We start from the raw sequence: 21,792 nt of genomic DNA, 5'->3' as shown, positions 1-21,792 counted from the left end.
ACTGAAAAGAAATTAAATAAAAAATAAATAAATAAATAAATAAAATAAATTCTTTATTTGAAAAACAACAACAACAACAAAAATAACTACTTACATTCCCACCAACAGTGTAGGAATGCAAGCTGGTGAAACCACACTGGAAAACAGCATGGAGATTCCTCAAAAAGTTGAAAATAGAGCTACCCTATGACCCAGCAATCGCACCACTGGGTATTTACCCTAAAGATACAAATGTAGTGATCCAAAGGGGCATGTGCACCTGAATGTTTATAGCGGCAATGTCCACAATAGCCAAACTTTGGAAAGAACCTAGATGTACATCAACAGATGAATGGATAAAGAAGAAGTGGTATGTATATATACAATGGAATACTATGCAGCCATCAAAAGAAATGAAATCTTGCCATTTGCGACGACATGGATGGAACTAGAGGGTATTATGCTTAGCGAAATAAGTCCATCAGAGAAAGACAATTATCATATGATCTCCCTGATATGAGGAAGTTGAGAGGCAATGTGGGGGCTTTGGGGGGTAGGAAAGTAATAAATGAAACAAGATGGGATAGGGAGGGAGACACACCATAAGAGACTCTTAATCTCACAAAACAAACTGAGGGTTGCCAGGGGGAGGGAGGTAGGAAGAGGGTGGTTGGGTTATGGACACGAGAAGGTATGTGCTATGGTGAGTGCTATGAAGTGTGTAAACCTGGCGATTCACAGACCTGTACCCCTGGGGCTAATAATACATTATATGTTAATAAAAAATAAAAATTTATAAAAAAATAACTACTTGCATATTTTAAAAGTTTTTAAAAGGCACTTTTTGCATTAAAATTTAGGGAAAATTTAGTAAATTCAACAGAGAAACATTAGAAAGAAATACTAGTACAGACAAATTTTGACATAAACATCCTTAAGATTAGTGTGCTAATAACTAGCCAACCTACTAAAAGTTTGCAAAGCCAAACAGAGTCTAATTGCTCTTATATGTCTTTTGTCATGAGGTTGGCCTCAAGAGTAAGAATAAACAGCAACATATATTAAGACATTTTAGGCTTTTTCAAGTCATCAACAGTACTAGGATAAATAATATTAGATTATAATCAGCCTAGTAAATGACTTTTTGTATAAACAAGGAAAACACAAGTGTTCTCTCCGAGGCCAAGTTAATTATCTTAAGTATAATTAAAGTAGCTGGTCACACTTCTACTCCACGTTGATGTTCTCAGGATGAAAAAGATGTCATATTAGAGTAACTTCTTATACTATTCAAGGTGACTGAGAAATTGATGGTTTCACGAAAATTATTTCCCTAGGTAACTGTATACCCATAGTCACAGTACCCCTTTAATTGCCAGAACTTTAGAAAACATTTTAATTCCCATCTTTTCTGCTTTATAAAAACAGTATAAAATTAAATATTCTAACCATTTTTCTATGTCTCTGTAACATCATGATGGCCATAAATTATTGTACAAGTCTGAACTATAATAGTTTTCTATATAACTTTAAAACTGTCATCTTTGTTACAACTATATCTGACCCCTGGTACCTTGCCTTTACCATTTAATCATTTAACCAACAAATTTTGAGAAATCAGAGAACGTAGATTGCCAGAATTTCATGCATATTAGAGTATGAAGAACAACTAAAAGTCTCTTGAATAGTTAAATACAAGATCATGAATTTAATAAAAAAAATATATATAAGATCATGACCACAGCTTATAGATAATTTCAGTCAGTCAGATACCTTTTTCTATCGTTCTGGTTTTCAGATCTATTTGCAGTTACCAGACTCTGAAACTTCTAATGTTATTGATCATCATAATCATTTATCTTGAAGAATTACATTACTGGATATAAAGCTGAAATATCAGTATTATTTTCTTAACTAAAATCACATCTATTATTAAATCAATAATAGAAAGGAGAAATAAAAGTAAAACCTAACTTATTAAAATGCAAATGAACTTAAGCAATAAAATGAAATAAAATGTACATGAACTTAAAAGTTCCACTACAGTCACTTTAGCGCTTATTCTGTGCTATCATTATCTAGCAAAGAAAATTCATCACAAGGTCAGTAAAATCTGTTGGGTTCTTTGCTACAGAATGTCCTGTCATGGGGGTACCCAGTTTTATAAATTAATCCTTCTGGCTGAATTAAAAATAAATTCACATCTTTTAAAAAATGTTATGCAAAGTCATCAAACTCTTATATACTATATATATACATATATATATATATATATATATATATATATATATAATATATACACACACTACCTAGGATAAACTACATTATTAGTTCCCCTTAAATATTAAATTCAAATTACACAAATTCTAGTACTCTCAGAACTGCCTCTTACCTGATATAATAATCATTTCTGATGAGCAAAAAATGTTGTAGAATGGATAATAAGTAATTTTCAGCAGCAGTGTCCTTCAACATGTTATACAGAAGATGATACACTTCATTCATATCAGTGAAAGTAAGTAAAGGAAAAAAAATTAAAGCTCTTGATGAAAGTTTCATTCATAACAAAAGCAGCATCATTTTTTAAAACACTGAAGTACTATTTTGTTTCCCTTACTGTTTCTAAACCTTCAACTCCATGATCCAGTATTTCAAACTATACATTAATAAATTTAGCCTACTGAATAACTTTAACCTTTTAATGAGAGAAACAGGCTTAAAGAGTATTTCCAAGACCATTTAATCATCAAAACTTTAAGAAATCAGTTATTCATTACAAATTACAGATGATAACTGGTATGACTGGAACAGCAATGCCATTGAGAAAACGGTTTCCTCTTAATCATCCTGTGGCTGTGATAGAGAACCTATATTATTGATGTAAGCCACTACTCCTCTATTTTCACCACCACATAATACTGAATGTAATGAAACATTCTATGGACTGCTAAAATATCACAAACCAGTTTTATTTTATACTGATAAAATATTTACTAGATATGAAATTGTTATTGTCTGCATTCATCTGTATTTCATTATTTAGAAAAATGGAAAGTAAAGACGGTAGAACTTGAATCATTTTTCTTAGGATACAAAAGACTGGAAAAAGTTTAGATGTTTTTAATAAACGAGACAACAAATTTTAAAACTGGATTCACTTTTATAATAAAAGTGAGGACCTGGAAAATCAATGTAAAAGAAAGGTGGAAAAGGAAATATAATCCAACAGTCTAAAAATAACCTGAAATGTAAACATTTTCTCTGAAGTAGAATTAAGTATATGATAGATTATTTCTTAGACCCCATGTAAAAGTGTTGTGTTAAAGTCTCTTTAGGTCTTTTAAATGGTTACAGAATGAAACCCAAAATAGCTTTATGGTAAAGTTTGATTATAAGATAAATGTATACAAAGCAAGAAAGCAAGATATATATTAATATAGAAAGCATTTAATATTATGGACATAACTGTAGACTAGAGTCACTAATGATGGATAAGGAATTACTAGCATTGATCCTTTGTAATAATAACATTGTTATCCATTGCACACATACTTATCCAATACTTATATATAAGATACTTCAATATCTTGGAGGAAAAAGATGAAACATAAGACTTCTGCCCTCGATCTCACAGGAGCACAGAAGTGTACATAAATAAGAAAGAAAGTACTACAGGAGTTTCAAGGTGAGAAATATTCCAGCAGGTGTTTTTTTTTTTGTTTTTGGCCGGGGGTGGGGGGGTTGGCAGTTCAGGGAGGAAGAGGAAGAAGAATTAAAGAAAAATTCCATCTCAAAGTTCATTTTAGTTCTGAAGTATTTCCTAAGCTCCCCAAAAGCCATAAATAAGAAATTTACTGAGTGTGAAACAAATAGCCAGAAATGCTGTGACAACCATCTTTTATTTTTTTTTAAAGATTTTATTTATTTTATTTGACAGAGAAAGATCACAAGTAGGCAGAGAGGTAGGCAGAGAGAGGGAGAGGGGAGCAGGCTCCCTGCTGAGCAGAGAGTCCGATGTGGGACTCGATCCCAGGACCCTGAGATCATGACCTGAGCCGAAGGCAGCGGCTTAACCCACTGAGCCACCCAGGCACCCCGACAACCGTCTTTTAGATCTAAAATCATTTCACATAAAATCATTGCCATAGGAAGATTATACACTAGTTGTGTTTGACTCAAATGCTTCTATCAGACAGCCTTGTTATAGTCAGATACTATAATATCCAAACATTTTTTTTTCACTAAGGAACTAAAATAGTTGGATTGAGAATAAGACATTTATTTGAATTGAATTATATTTCTAAAACCATTTGAGTACATTTCAATAAACTGAAGAAGTATACTACCTATACTTACATATGAACTCAGCGAACTTTTCCCCTCAAATTCTTATACATGAGGTATATGCCTTAGGTTCTTATCTATTCAAGACTACGGAGCTGAATATATATATAATACAGCAAGTCATTGTGCAGATTTCAATATAGTTTGTGTAAATCATCAGGACAGTCTGACAGTACCTCAACATGAATCTCAAGGACAGCCCCATAGTGAAGTACTAATATAAATAAATGAATAAAAATTGGGCTGGCAGACCAAAATTGTAATAATGGTCCACAAAATCACCCACAAATCTCTTTTTCACAAAATTTCAAAATTATTTTTGTGGTTTTTCAAAAGGATATTCCATTTCTGCTCGAATGTCATTGAGACGGTGTGATAATTCATTTAGGTCATCTTCTTTGTTCTCATCAAATACTTTCAACTGAATATCAAGCTCATCATTCTCTTTTTCCTTTAGATCCTAATATAAACATAAAACTTAACAGATGAGTAACAGTTTGACAATACCATATTTTGGTAATAAAGCACAGATACTATTATTCATTTACAAACACAAAAACCATTTTATATTGACCCAGGCACTTTAGTTTTCTGAGAGAAATTAAGTGTACTATGTATTTTCCTATTTTAAAATAAAAGAACCTCATTGCATTCATTGCATTTTCTTCTTATGCCCCAGATTTTGATTATTTACATTAAAAATTAAGAATCACTTTTGCAAAGGGGGAAAAAATAATTGCTAACAACCCAAACTGAATGTTGTTTTTGACTGAATACACTAACCAAAGATCACAAAAGAACTCATGCAGTTAGAACATTCACATATGACACTGGCAAAAAATGTAAATATAGATCAATTTTATTAATGAAGAATAAATGCAAGGATATATTCAAGCACAACAGTCCCAAGTATGGCGTAGAAAGTTATATAGTTTTATTTTAAATGATATTTTGTGATTTTGAAGCAAAAGGCATCAGGATTTTTTATCAAGCTGCATGACTAGCCTCCTCCCCCACTTTTCATTTTTGCTTAACCGAATCACAAAATACCAACTTGGGCATCAAAGATTTGTTTTTGTAGTACATTATGAGCACATGCATTACAAACCTCTGATAATCTTTAAAATAATAGTATGAACAAAATCTTTGGAAGCATGCCACACTAGAGATTGCTGGGCTTAATATATATCACCTGGAATATCGTTTAATATGTGTCCATTAAGTTGCAGCTTTCAAAACCCAAATCGATAATCCCAACTGTGGATGCTCAAGGGTGATTATGAAAGTGGGACTAGGATTTCAGAGTTGAGCTTGAATTCTAAAAGGAAATGCAAGCATGATGTACTTCAAATTAGGTCAATAAAACAAAACTGGATTCATTTCTTGTGTCTTATTTTTATTCAACAGAACAACTATAAATGGAGATGTAATGGCTATCACTAAAGCCAAATGCATATTTATGCAATTTCTAGATTTTTTCTAACATTCACATAATAGTATACTAAAAATTTACATATAGAACATATGAAAATACTTATTAGTATGTTTCTATAAAATTTCATATAAAATATATGACAAAAAATGTATTTACACTTAGTTCCCTCTTTAGTAACTTGCTTTAAGTCTAGTTTTCCACTTTTAAATCTATTGGAATGCCAAATTATCTATCATTGGTGGGTATATTATTGGGCGATTTCAGAACTCCAGTTGGACAAGAGCAAAAGCCAGACACACCTAATATGCTGGTTGGTCATTGAAGAAGTAACTGTTAACAAATTTTACAATATGGATATTTCCTTATTCTTCTAGCATAATATGTTTTTTCTTAGATGCTCATTACAAATCTTGAACACTTTTCAATATGTTAGAAAAACAGAAAAATCTAATTTAAATATGGCCATTTAATTAGCATCAAAACATTATAAAATATGGACTCAATCTGCATAATTAGAATATTTTCTGTGAAAATAAATGATTAAATGTTTAACTATTTTTAATTAGGACAACACATTGGTTATACAATATATATAGATACATAGTATGTGAACAAATATAGCACAATATAAAAACACAGACCTATAAATGCAATTTTATATTGTTTATTAATAATCTCCATTATAATAAATATATATGCATAGATACATACACATATATAAAGCTAACTTTCAGTCAAATATCAAACCTTGAAAAATGTATCCATAAATTCTTAATGAAATAAACAATTAAGTTTTTCTATAGCATAAATATGACATTCTATAAAAGGAAATGGAAATGCATCACTAAGGTTTTATACTTTAAACTGTAGAATATCATAACATTACTGAATTACAGTATTATTAAGTATTAATTATGTGAAATATTATAAGTATGTTTCAGGTTTTAACAGAATTATTGTATGGATATGAAACACTGTTGGCAGATTCCCTAAAACATATAATTAAATCTCTATAATACAGTGTACTTCAAAGGAAATTCCATTACTAGTATATGACTGATTACCAGTCAAACAATCAAAATTGAGTTTTCAACAGAATAAGAAAAGTTTGTTGGTATTTTAAAAAAAGATGCCTGTTGCCTACAGACATGATTTCTCACTTTCCTGTTCCTTCACATATCTAATTTACCTCATACTTTCTATATTTATTTCACTAAATAAAAGGCAGTTGGAGAAAACTTCACAAGAAGTCAATATGAGTTAACTATAGAGCAAATACTAGTTTAAAAATCACTGTTTAATATGTAACAACTCACTAATCCCAAATAACTAAAGCATATTTATGAAAAGAATTTTTTTGAAAAGAATTTTCCATATAAATAAAGTATAAATTCCCTTTAAACATCATAATTTATCAATAGAGATGGGGGAATTGAGAAAAATTTTTACAGAATATAATTAAAATAATCATCCTTGTCTTGAGGATTCTTATTGCTGGAAATCAGAGACTCTGAGAAACAAACTGAGGGCTCTGGAGGGGAGGGAGGGAGGGATTGGGGTGAGCCTGGTCGTGGGTATTATGGAGGGCATGTATTGCATGGAGCACTGGGTGTGGTGCATAAACAATGAATTTTGGAACACTGAAAAAAAAATTAAATTAAATTTAAAAAAAAGAAAAAAAGTTCTACTGTACTATATTATTATTATGGTCTCAGGAGTTACTGAAATACTAAGAATGATTCTTCCCTAACACTTAATGATTCCAGAGAGGTATAATTCTTTTTAAGTTTTTACTCAAATTCTAATTAGTTAACATACAGTATAATAATAGTTTCAGGTGTACAATATAGTGATTCAACACTTCCATACAACCAGATAGGTCTAATTTTTGATTCATGTATCAACAATTTGTATTAGCCTTAGCCACATCTAATTTGCTGCTTTGAATATTATAGATTCTAGAAAATTAAGCATCACCTCCTGTTAAAGACTCTCTACGAATACATTATTAAGCTTCCATGCACGTGTACAGATGCTTAATGCTACCTAAATTCCAGTGGTTTAAACTTAAGTATTTAGTAAATTAAATAGTGATTTCATTAGATAATAACTGACATGCCAGGTACATCTAATATACATTAAAAACAAAATAAAACTATAAGAACAACATCAGTTGTGAAATCTATGGTATTAAAGAAAAAATCTCTAACTCTTCTGGGTCTATCTGCCTGAATTCTGATTCTCATCTTATATATAAGAAGTACCTGGGGAGGATTTGTTTTCTTTTCAAACCAAACATCTCTGCCTTACCCTCAATAAGATTTTGATATATTCTCTTTAGGGGGACATGTCCGACCTCTTTAGTTGAGAACCAGGGCTATATATAACCATAGTTTGCTCCATTGTCTTAGGGAGAAAAAAAATTGAGAATCCTTGTAGGTTCTATTCCAAAATTTTAGAAGGCAGACACAACACACTTCCTACTTTTATCTTGCTGAGGAATCACTGAGATCTGGGAATCAGGTCATACTGAAGAGATATGACAGTGAAAGAAAAACCTAACTGGATACATATATGAAGAATGCATTTATTAAGAAGTACTTGGTGCCACAAGAGGCTTCATATACAGCTATGGTGCCAATGGAAAAGTGTAGCTTAGAAAAACAGATGCAAAATCTTCACTGTCAGTGTAATCAAATATACCATGAGTCCCCTGAACCCAGCAAAGATGAATAAAGAAGAAAAGTTAAAGGTAAGAACAAGAGCTACCATTCATTCTCTTTCTGAGAAGAGGACAACATAAATAAATTAAAATGAGAGTAACAGTATTTTTGATCAAACATTCAGTAGTATAAGGCAGAAAATGAATATCCAATTATAAATAGACACAGGGAAATAAAAGATGAAAGAGTAACAGCACAATATGTGGCATATTAGTAAATGAACAGAGGATGCTAAGGAGCCCCTGTATTCAGCAAGTGTCCAAAGACATTGATATTCTCCCAGAAAATGAGGACCACCCCAGTGAGAACAAGCATGGAAACCAATGAGTAGGCAATTCAAAAGCCACACTAGAATCAAGATTGTAACATTACATGTAGCTACCTAAGGCCACAGACTTTTCATGAGGAAAGATTTGTGACAACACAAGAATAAATGTGTAACACACACCATAATTAGTGGATGTGCCTAGTTAATTGCATACTGAACCTTCATATGGGTCACTTTAAATATTGCTTTGATTCACTGAAACCAATTCCCTGTTTTTTAAAGTCATGGATTGAAGTACCACTCCAAGTGTAATTGACACAAAACTTTCTAAAACCAGATAGATCAAATCATACATATTATCAAAGTGGGTTTCAGTAGATCCACTGTAGGATAAATTTTATGATGATGAGTTTCAACTACTTTCAGTTAAGACTATCAGAACACAAGTTACAGATGCATGATACAATCTCATTCTCACCAGGAAATTTTCCCTGATTTTGGTATTTTTAGAACTCTAAGTATTATATACGTGCTCACTTGACATTTGTTTTGTTTTCTTTTTTACTCCCTTTTGCTTCTTTTTTCTCAGGTGTTCCCTGAGCAGCTTAAATGAAGAGACAAGTTAAACTTTACATGTCTCTTAACAATGTCATGGTGTTAAATAAAATCCCTCTTCATTAACATACTAAATAAAATACAAAGTCACTTTAGCTATATTTGTGTTTATAAAATAAGTGTCCTCATTTATCTCAGAACAAGCCTATAAAGTTACTTCAAAATGTTTTAACGGTATCATAATTAGAGCATATATACACATACAATTTAAGAAATAAAACTTTTTAGAAAAGTCTCTATAGCATTGTAACAAGAATACCATGCCTAAATATCTAGAATATACTGGTCAAAATTCTATAAATACTTATGCTGAATATAAATGATACCAATCTAAGTTATGAAAGAGGAAAGCAAAAACTTTTAAATGAAAACTGAAGCTGCAGAAAAACAAAAAGCAGTGGTCTTTTATGTTCTCAGTATTCAAATTCAAAGAAATGAAATTCCCTTTCAACTTTAAGAAAACAAACAAAATAAAAAACAAAAACAAATAGAACAGCCACATCGCTTCTGGACACATTAGATGAATTCTGAATCAACAGTTGTATATAAAGACTGATACTACTGTAAAATAGAAAAGCTTACAAAATGTTTAATGCTGTACAAAGAAAATATAGCAAGGAACATTTATCTACTCTGTTGCAAGTATTTTGTCTAAAGAGAGAAAAATGTTAAAAAGTTCATCAGCAAACTTAATGTGCACACTCAACTTACTGGTAACATTGTTTTTAGTCCTGAACGTAGGAATTCATTCCTTAAATGTATTCTAAAATCAAGCTCATAAGGTGAAGTGACAAGGGCATTTATAAACTGCATGCAGGCCACCTGCAATTAGAAAGCAAAATTTGTTAAAAATTATTTTAAGTAATGAAATATTTACTTAGTGCATTCAGATCATTGCTTTTCTATTCACTAAAGACATACACACATATACAATAAAATATTAGAAGAAATGTAAATATTTATACAAGTATAAGGATGATTATGACATTACAGCATAAACAACAAAAGTCACTTTCTAATGCCCAGAATAATTCTAATGGTGTTATGATGGATGGTCAAGTGTTGGTATGATTTGTTAAAAAATATGAAGGAATATTAAACTCTGAAAAACTCAAAGTTCTAAAGATCTGCATATGGAGCCCTTTAAAAATATCATGAAATGGGTCTTTCCTATCCAACTGTCCTCAGAATACACTTGGCCTCAATTCCGTATGATTATAAACACTTTTCTAAAATAAATCAAAACAAGTACCCTGATACTAAACAGAAAACAGTGAAAACTTAGAGAAATTATTACACTAATTTATACTGTCTCCATCCTATTATTGGGATGGATTTGCAAAAAATATAGAGTACTAAAATATACTATTAAGATGAATTAATTTACCAAGTATAAAAAGAAGTGCAAGTGAATTAAGATCAACTAGAAGGCACTGTGACACCAATGCATTGCATGACAAAGTGAAGATAAGGGCTTGTTTTCAAGTGAAGGTGATTCATTAATTACATTGCCACTGTCAGAAAGGTTTGGTTTTTCTTACCTTCTGATACTGAGGTTCCCTATTATAAAAGGGGACTTATTTTCTGGTAATTGCAAGCTAGAAGGGAATCAACAAAATACTAATTGCCAAGTGATCCATACATTATTCCTGATAGTATTTTTGGGGAATGCTGCTCAAGTCTAAGGCAACTACCTAATAGATTAACTGAGGAGCTGCACATTAAATTGATTATTCTTAAATGTATGCAATAAAAAAAAGTATGCAACGAGAAAACTGTACAATGTTCAAAGAGCTAACTCTGAGGGGACTCCTGAAAATGCCAGATTTAGTAAAGGTATCAAGTATATATAGAAGGAGACACAAAAAATCAAAAGTTAGTATGAGAAAAAAAATCAGCAAAAGAAAATATTTCAAATATATTTTGACTTGACTTGTCTAGACCTTTCATTATAATATTTTTTCAAGTAGAAAGATTAAAAGGTATATTCTTTTTTTATATATCTATTATCTTATGAATATCTTACGCATCTAAGCAGCCTTTAGGGAGATTTGTCCATCTACCTCACACTCAGGCTCAAAAATCAAAAGCTGCATGCTTTAAAAGTAATGGCTAATGTTGTTTCTAACATTTCTAGATATCTAAAACACAATTCAACAATGTAGTCCAACACCTATGAATGCTCAAATGTCAATATGAAACACTAAGACTACTGATTAAATACTTGCCAAAACCAGTTATTATCTTTTCTTTTTTTAAGACTAAACAGTTTTTTGTGTTTTTTTTAAGATTTTATTTATTTATTTGACAGAGAGAGAGAGATCACAAGTAGGCAGAGAGGCAGACAGAGAGAAGGGGGGAAGCAGGCTCTCCGCTGAGCAGAGAGTTCGATGCAGGGCTCAATCCCAGGACCCTGAGATCATGACCTGAGCCGAAGGCAGAGGCTTTAACCCACTGAGCCACCCAGGTACCCCAAAACCAGGTATTATCTTAAAAGACATTTCAGATAAATTACTATGACACTTATACCTTAATGGATCACTTAACCTTTCTATTTACAGCAAGAAAATACCTAAGTCTTTAGTTTCCATAGGCTGGGATATAAGCTTTTATACTGTACATGTCCAGAGCTATATTATCATCCCATTTGCTTGAATGATCCTTGTTCAACGTTACAACTATGACATGACCAAACAAGCCAAAGCACATGTCCAATCCAAAATTAATAGAGAGAAAAGTTGTCATCTGCTAGGACTGTTTTTGCCAGAAGATATTCTTAGCTTAATGGCTTGTATTAATACCCTACAAGAGAACATTTCCATAAGAAACAAGTTAATGAATCTTAGAATTGTACCTTTATACAAAGTACTTAGATTAAAAGATGATATAGTAAGTCAATAAAATTAATGAATGTATCAACATCGAAATAACTTTACACTTAATATGAAACGCTGCAATGCTATTACTTACTTTACATATGATGTATAAATATATAACTAAATGGTAAAAAAAAGTTGGGATACACTTTGAAGCCAGTAATTTAAACAGGTAATGGCACTGGTTTATCACTGTACTATTTATTGTTTATCAAATTCTAACAGATATCTAATTAATTACAAATAAGTTAAGCAGAATAGTTATACCATCATGTCATTTTCCAACATTTTCTCCTAAAGTGATACTCCTTTTGTTTTAAAGATTTTATTTATATATTTGAGAGAGAGCGAGACAGAGAACACAAGTGGGGGAGGAGGGGTGGAGGGGGAGAGGGAGAGGGAGAAGTAGACTCTCAGCTGAGCAGAGAGCCCAACCCAGGGCTTGATCCCAGGACCGTGGGATCATGACCTGAGCAAAAGGCAGATGCCCAACCAAGCCACCCAGGTGCCCCTAAAGTGATACTCTTTTATAGAAATATTTATATTATATTTTAATGTGGAGAACAAAAAAATCATCTTAATTATCTCCATTCCTTTATAATCATCGTCCTTTTTAGAGGATAGAAACAAAATCAATCCAAAACCAAAACAATTGTCATTTACACATACAAAATTAAATTTTAAAAATATAATTAGTTTCACTGTCAGAATATATCATTACTAAATTACAAACACTAAATACCCATTATGTAGAAACTGAATTCATAGTTAAATACAGAACCCCAAACTACTTTCTTCATCATCATCATCATTATTATTATACAAACAGTATTAGAGGCTTTATATAATTCACCATCTAGTCTCATCCTCATAAAAACCAGACAAAGTCAGTATTACTATTATCCTTATTTCAGAGATGATGAAGCTGAGGCTCAAAGCAGGTAACTTATACATGGAAACACAGTAAGGGGGAAACTCATGATTCTCAACCATATCGTTTTACTCCAAATACAGAATAATTAAGTAGTATAATCCAGACGGCTCATTAACTCCATTCATAGATTCACATGACAAGATTTTAAGGATGGGTAAGATAGGAAAATTTAACTATTGCATCATGTTTAATACACTAGAAATATCTAGTTTTGAAACTGTAAGTTAATTAGAAAAATAGTCAACTAGTTTTTTAAAGATTTTATTTATTTATCTGAGAGAGAGCGTGAGTTAGTGAGAGAGAGAAGGAGCAGAGGGAGGGGGAGAGGGAGAAGCAAACTCCCTGCTGAGCAAGGAGACCATCCAGGGCTTTGATCTTGGGACTGGAGGCAGACACTTAACAGACTGAGCCACCCAGGCAGCCCAGCATACAATTATTTTAACAATATACTATCTAGTATATAAAATGGTTATTGTAGATGTCATTTATATCTCTAATAAAAAGACAAAGTGGTTATCAAAATTCATACTGAAATGCAAAAGGACAAAAAAACAAAAAACAAAACAAAAAAACAGTAAAGGTAGAAAACAGTTCCTGAAATGTGTTACATTCCATTTCAGGAAGTATGGGCAGCATCCTATTATCCAGAATAATGGTCTCTCACTCTCCTTTACTTCCTGCCACCTCACTCCCTATTCAGCATACATATGCATGCAAATACACATACACACACACACACACACACACACACTCTGTTCAATACAGAGCCACTAGTCACAATGTAAATTCAGCCTAATTACAATTACTAACAGGAAAAATTCAGTTGCTCAGTTGCACTAGCAACAGTTCAAGTGTTCCACAGCCACATGTGTCTACTGGCTACCATACTGGACACCACAAATACAGGATACTGCAGAAAGTTTGACTGGATAGCACTGAACCGGAGACTTTAATGAATAAGTCTTCTGGCCTAATATCTAAAACCTAGGCTCCAAAGAAGTACAAAACTCATTCCCAAATAATGGAGGTTTGAAAATTGGTATGTTCAACTTCCAAGTATATATATCTTTAAAAATATTACTGTTTATCAATGAAAACTCAGTTTACTTTCAAAGAAAAAGAAAATCTAACCCCAGATATAGAAAACGAAGAAATCATGTGATTTTAAAGCAGAGTACTACTCAAAAATACCAAATACTCTGGTTCGATGTGCTTTTTAAAGGTAAAGAAACTGAAAACCTAGAAAGATTAGTTGATTTTCCCAGGATCATATAGCTAATAATAAGCCATAAAGATAAGACTAGAACTTATATTTAATGACTTTTAGTTTTGGATTCTTTCTACAACACTACAATGTACAAATCTGGCATTACTGAATAACATTTTTCCTTGTACTGGAAAGAAAACAAGTGCCCTTGAATTGAATATCACGAAGTCCACTATCCAGATTCTTTTTCTTGCTTAGTTTCTTTGTAATAGCTTTAAGTTTCAAAATGGTGTGCCAAACCTGTTTTAAATAAAGCTTCCATGAGAATTAAAATTTAAAATTCATAATAAGTCAGTGACTTTTCTCCATTATTAATAAATATGGTAAGCTAGGACCAAAATTTTGATTTCTAATCCCTAAAAATAGTAAGTTTCTTTATTTGCATTTCAATGATCTCCATTTCTACATGATTAATCATCTATATTCTTTAGTCACAGATTAATCATCTACATTGTTTAGTCATTCTCTTGTCCTCATCCTGGGGTATGGGATGTGATGCACAGTGTGAAGTATCACAAAAGAGACTATAAGAAGTTAACAATATGTTTTAAAATAAAAAAAGAGAAAAATGCATATAGCTGTATTTTTAAAATATAATTAGTGCTATATTTTAATAGAATTACTTTTACTGTTTCTGTAGTATCCTGAGACTTCTCAAAATGTTATCATAGTCTCAGGAAGTAATTCTGTTAAAATACAGTATTAATTATATTTTAAACAACACTTTAAAATTATTTTAATAATTAATAATGATTTTAATTTTTAATATTTTAAAATTAATAATTTTAATTATTTAATTATTTTTCAGACTTTTGGTTTTCATTCTGTATTCTGAATATATTTTTGAACTTTTAGATGATATTTTTTCAATCACATGACAGTCCAAATAAATAAACCCATGCCACAATTCTTGTAAGAGTAACAGGCTCTGTATATAACAAATTACTAATTATTAGCTCATCAAAATAGGAAATTTCAAATTATGATTTGCATATTTTTGCATGTATAATCAATATTCAAGAAATTGTTGAATATCTAGCAAGATGTATGTAATTCTTCTATATGTTACTGGTCAACAATTTGCCATTTTATCATTCTATGCAATCCAATTTCTTGAAGGCTAGCAATTTTCATTTCTACCTTATTGGTTGGGGTGAACTACTCTATGGAGGGGTGTCCTTTTAAAGGTCAGAAAACGCAGTATACAACTGTTGCATCATAAACACCTGGTTTCAAATTATAGCTCTACCCCTCAATAGCTGTGTGGTTTTGAGTGAGTCATCTGAGTGAGTAATGAAAACTTTGAATATATCTAAAATACTTACTTCCTCTTAAACACTGCAAGACAAGTAGAAACTCCTATATATGACTGAATGCCAGGGAAATTTAGTTAGGTAAGCCCAACTATAGGAATAAGAACAAAGATTTTAAGAACTCATCTAAAAAGTACAGTTTTCAAATCTTTCAGTAGAGATATTAAAAATTCTGAGATAAATTTTATAATAAGTATATTAAAAAGGGAAACAGTGATATAGGATACAAAGAGAAAAGAAAAATTAAATTTCCTTACTACTTGTAGTCCTTTCACAAGTCCTTAAAATGGCTAGAGTGACATTCCTCTAGGAACTCAGCTGCCTGGATATTAATGCTCTGCTAAAGGCAAAAGGGAATCTTAGCTGACCCCCAGGATCTTGTAAGTCTACTTTAACATAAAAAAAATTCCTTTAGGGGCACCTGGGTGGCTCAATGGGTTAAGCCTCTGCCTTCGGCTCAGGTCATGATCTCAGGGTCCTGGGATCGAATCCCGCATTGGGCTCTCTGCTCAGCGGAGAGCCTGCTTGCTCCTCTCTCTCTCTCTGCCTGCCTCTCTGCCTACTTGTCAATTCTCTCTGTCAAATAAATAAATAAAAAAATCTTAAAAAAAATTCCTTTAGAAACTTCCTTTATCATTCCCCAAGCATATGACCAACTGATATATGTTTGAAGGGTCTCATAACTAAGGTTTTATTGGATAGTAATAAATAACCTTTTCCTAACAACAGCTAGCCCCTTAAAGGTCCTGGAAACCTTGCTTCCAAAATTCCTTAGAGATTTATGTTATCCCTGACCCCCTCCGAACTTGAAAGTATATAATGGGCCACTTCTCATGATCCCAGTGCAGCTCTTCCTGCCCAGGGGCCCTATCCCCTTGCTTTAATAAAATCACCTTTTTGCACCAAAGACTTCTCAAGAATTCTTTTTTGGTCATGGGCTTTGAACACTAACATCTTTCCTACATCAATGATAGAAGTAATATCCCAACTATTAAAAATGTGATACAATGGATATAAAAGACACACCATAAGAGTTTATTCAAAATGATCATCATAGTTGAAGGAGTAACAATTAACAAAGATCCTTAAATATTTAAAGAGAGATTATAGTTTTGTAAAACTATAGCATTCTCTTTGGACAAGCCAATTCATCTATCTCTTATCTCTTATAGTTTCAAACCTTGGCCAAAAAAAAAAAAAAAAAAAAAAAACCAACAACAACAACAACAAAACTAATACTTTATAATACAATAAAAAAAGGAGAAAGTAAATTGTTTTACATCAGATAAGAAATTTTAACATTTAAACACTCACTACTAAATAACTTGATAAAATTAAATGTGGAATCATCTCTTTGGTAAGAGAGCAGAAGGGAAGCTAAGGACAAAGCACAAACTGATGCCCCACAAACCCCCCTCACCCACTCTCAGGTGAGATATGTGTGATATTCCTCAGGCACACCTGGCTGCCCTAAACTAAGGGAAGGAAAAAAACGGTTAACATAAAGATTACAGTCCTGTAAGATAAGTGTCTTCCTCAGTTTACAAATGTCTTAGTGATTTATAAGAAAAAAACATTCTTAGCAGTAACTTAATTTCTAGAAGGAAATGTAGATACAATTAAATGTCCTTAGAACCTGCAGGTCCCCTTTGGCATATGAAATTTCTTTCGAAAACCTGGCTTTTCCTCACCTCCCCGAGTATATAATCAGTAACCCTCTCAACCCAGGTACAGCATCTCTTTCTGCCCATGAGTCCTGTTCCTGTGCTTTAAAAAAACCCACCATTTTGCACCAAAGACATCTCAAGAATTCTTTCTTGGCCATTGGTTCCAGACCCTATCAAACCTCACCTATATTCCAAAACTACATCATCTTTGTTGAATGATACTACAGGAGTTTAAAAAAATAATTCAGAAAGAGTTCCCCGTGGTGCATTAAATGGTAAACACTGTCTAAAAGAAAGAGATGAAAACTGAAGACCAAAAAACCTGATGTCAAATTCTGACTCTACCACTTACAAGCTATGTCAGCTTAGACAAGTTATCTACTCTAAATAAACCTATTCATCTTATAAACAAAATGGAGATGATAATAGTGCCTGCACAGCTGGGTTGTTGTGAGAATTTAATCAGATAATGTATGTAAGTGAAAATGCTTAGTCCATGATCTCTTACCATAAATATGGCCAATAAATATGAGTTCTCATCGCTCAAGAACAAAGTTATCTTTCATAAAATGGGTCATTTCATGAAACCAGCTAAGAAAAGATAGTAAGTTTTGTCATTTTCTAAATAAGATGTTTAGGCTGGGTATACACAGAGCTATTAGATAGACTCTGACCAAAGAATTGCAATTCAGTCCCCACCTTATTCTGGTGAGTCAGACTTCTGAATGTTGTGTGATGGCATAAAGATATGCTTAGATTTCCTAAATTTCTAAAGTAAGCACAAAGACTTCATCAATATTTGTTAGGATAATACTATTGGCTAAACTTCTTCCTTGTTGCTCTGGTTGTTGGTAAAGTTTTAATTTTCATGGTTTATTTTATTATTTACTGAATACCATAATTTATAGTAACCAGAAGTCCTTTTTCTAATTTTAAACAAGTTGTTATTCTAACAGATAAAACTTCTAGCTTTTATAAATGACCAAGCAATAGGAAGAATTTCATTTTTATGTTCCATTCTATATAAATGATAGCTGAGAACAAGTTGATGTCATAAAAAATGAATACTTTAAATATAAACCCCCGAAGCAACTTAAGACAAAACCAACTCACCTGTAATTGCAAAGCTTCATGATTTTCTAATCCTTCCACAATTGGTGAAAATCGTTCCCTATTATTTCTTTCTGCTGCTGTAGTTATAGCCCCTAGAAGTTTATCTAGACTATGCGGTGGGGGGAGAAAGCAGAAATGAGAAATCCATCTTACACGCACATGAATATGGGTTATCTCTTTCTTTCAGTCTTAGTTTCCTTAGGGCATTTGATGTATATAGAGACCACTACAATTTAAGAGTTGTGTTCCTGGGCGCCTGGGTGGCTCAGTCACTGAGCATCTATCTTCAGCTCAGGTCATGATCCCAGGGTCCTGGAATCAAGCCCCACATCTGGCTCCCCACTCAGCGCGAGGCCTGCTTCTCCCTTTCCCACTCCCACTGCTTGTGTTCCCTCTCCAGTTGTCTCTCTCTCTCTGTCAAATAAATAAATATAACCTTTAAAAAAAAAGAGTTCTGTTCCTATCCACCTATTTCTACAAGTCAAATATTGATAGATTTAAATAATTTTAGGACAGCAAAATGAAAACTCAATTATTCAAATAAATGAAACTTCAATTAAAAAACCCTGAGGAAAATAAATTTCCTGGGTAACATCTTTTAAAACATATTTATTTGATAAACACTGAAATTTAAAATTCCAGGTTTGGTATTTCATGTGTTAACATAGATACTAATAATCATTTAAGCATAATAAGACATCTATGATTATTAAAACTTTATTCACATTTAAATAGACTGATTTTATAATAAAATACTAGAAAGAGCAAGTACATCTGAAACAACTTTAAAAAATCAACATTCTTTGAAAATGGAATAAGAAAGAAAAACTGAAAGAGGAAAGTCTAGGTAATTAGAGAAGCATCTATAATTACATAGCACAAGACAACTATTTACATGAACTAAAATATTGGAAACTATTGCTATACAGTGTCTGAATCAAATTAACCTCTATGCAGTATACTGTGTTTATCAAACTATAGATACAACTATACCACAATAGGTTGTATTATATGAATTAAGTGTTGAAAATCCAATTGACAAGAAAAATATTTTTTACTCATATATAAACTGATTTTCCTATAAAACCTAAAGAATTCCTACTTTTGCATATGTTAGGTTCATTCTTAGTTTGTTCTCAGTAAGGTAAGAGTTAATGCTCTCTGATAATATTTTTGTTTAGTGTTTGGCTTTTGGTCTCTAAGGACACTAAGCAGCATTAAGCAAGATCTCATTCTGTTCTAATAGGTATGAAAAAGTCAATGTATTAGAATACTCTGAAATCTTTGCATAGCCTTGTTCTGATTGAAACTGAAATTATTACTGTCACACAAAATTTCAAAGAAATATTTTAGCTCGTGTCCTTAGCAGATATTTCACTCTTTATCACAATGGTTCCATACTAACTAGTTAATGACATCAAATCTGAAATTTTGCTTCTCAGTCAATATTATTTCCTTAAAAAGGTATAAACTAAGGTAAATTCAGCAACAATTTCTTAAAATTAACAAATACATGCACTTCGAATAAATGCAAACGGTCTTTTTGTTCTTTCTTTTTAAAAGGTTAGTTTACTTTCCTTTATACATAATTACTTTATTTTTTCACTTATTACAGGCAGATAAAGTAAAATACTATTTTAAATAAAATAATAGAACAACAAAAGTATCTAGTCAATTCAGTGAGTTAAAGAAGTCAAATTTTATAATGGGCATATGCGGGCTGTGTGTGTGTGTGTCTCTATATTCAGTCTATTTTTCTAACGATTACTTTACCTTCACCTAGATAAAATTCTATTCATTCACTCTGAATCCAACTTTGAAGAATGTCCCGTTTGGATTCTATCTGTTTAAATCTATTTGTTTCAAAAAGTTTAAAAAATGCTGAAATGTAAATAGATATGATAAAATGCCAATAAATTATTTTCTAAAATGTAATACTGTTTTCATGCAAGTTACCTAATAAAAAGCACAAAATATGGAATTTTAATTTCTCAAGGGCCATCTTCCATGCAGTTAACATAATATAGCAATGCTTACATGTTTTCCTCTCCAACAATGCAAATAGCAGAAAGTATTTTTACTATTTCAGTCATCATGTTGGGTTGTTTGGGATCAATTGCTCTTGCCAATAGCAAAAGACTCCTTTCATCTCCTAGAATTCTTTGCAGTCCAAACTAAAGGAAAAAAAAGGAACCTTCATTCAAAATGTATTTGCAACACATCTTTAATTTAAAAAGCAACTTACATTGTTCTTCTAAAAATATATACCTCCATAATGAGGTTCTACCTAATTATATGAATGTTTTTCAAATCCAGTTACTTATCTTTTTTTTTATTTTAAATGACTATATCTTGGGAGTTTTTTCCCTTATCAGATATGATTTACATTAGCCTGCCTAAAAATTCCATAAAGCTTTGGGAGAAATATGTGAATACTCAGTATTTCTTTAACAAAGAAAAACATGTAAAGTACATACTGATATGATTTTCTTTTTTTATGATTTTATTAATTTATTTGACAGAGAAAGAGCATACACACAAGCAGAAGGAGCTGCAGAGGGAGAGGGAGAAGCAGGCTCCCCAAGAAGCAGGGGCCTGATGCAGGACTTGATCCCAGGACCCTGGGATCATGACCTGAGCCAAAGGCAGTTGCTTAACAGACGGAGCCACCCAGGCACGCCCTGATATGATTTTCTTAAGTAATTCTACTTATGTCATTGGGTCTTCCTGGAGATGTCTAGAATTGATGGTTAAATTCTCCAATGTTTGTGTGGAAAATTAAACTGAACAAAAGGGTAAAATGTTGTAAAGCTCTTTTGTATACTATATGCCAGTTAAAGAAGCAATAAGCCTTTATATAGGTTTTCCCATACCATCTATTATCCTCCCCCTTTGAAAGCTGTGCTGCATTACAAAAGCTATGAACCCAGGTAAATGGAGCCTGGGTTTTGGTTAAGTGTCAGAGTGGAGGAGACACCATTTTCATTTGTTTTCTAGGCTCAAATACAACCACAAAAGTGTGCACTATAAGAATGGATAAACGAATACCTAAAAAGGCTAAAACTTCAATTTTCACTACATTTAGAAGGTATTTTCTTTCACCTTTCCCCCACAAAGTATTTCTCAGATTTCTTATGAAATGTTTGCTTCTTTTTAGTTTTAATGGTAAAAATCTGACATTTCATCAGATCAAAATTGTCACTGCAAGTATAACTTTTAGTTGAGTAATAAATATATGAATATTTTCATGGTGCCTAA

At 32.1% G+C, this 21,792-nt stretch overlaps 1 protein-coding gene across 2 annotated transcripts in view; it reads right to left on the bottom strand.

Moving 5' to 3' along the window:
* DIAPH2 (diaphanous related formin 2) overlaps positions 1-21,792 on the bottom strand; it is a 1,022,518-nt gene that overhangs the window by 706,756 nt on the left and 293,970 nt on the right. For both annotated transcript variants that reach the window (XM_080794734.1, XM_080794733.1), the window contains 5 exons: positions 20,572-20,708; positions 18,535-18,643; positions 10,076-10,186; positions 4,665-4,783; positions 2,372-2,488 (listed from right to left, as the gene is read on the bottom strand). In XM_080794734.1, the coding sequence (XP_080650860.1) occupies positions 2,372-2,488; positions 4,665-4,783; positions 10,076-10,186; positions 18,535-18,643; positions 20,572-20,708 (593 nt within the window). The remainder of the gene's footprint in view (positions 1-2,371; positions 2,489-4,664; positions 4,784-10,075; positions 10,187-18,534; positions 18,644-20,571; positions 20,709-21,792) is intronic.

The sequence above is a fragment of the Martes martes genome (assembly GCF_963455335.1).
Source record: "Martes martes genome assembly, chromosome: X".
Lineage (NCBI taxonomy): Eukaryota > Metazoa > Chordata > Mammalia > Carnivora > Mustelidae > Martes > Martes martes.
Note: the sequence above shows the minus strand (reverse complement) of the source record. Positions and strands in the feature narration are given on the sequence as shown.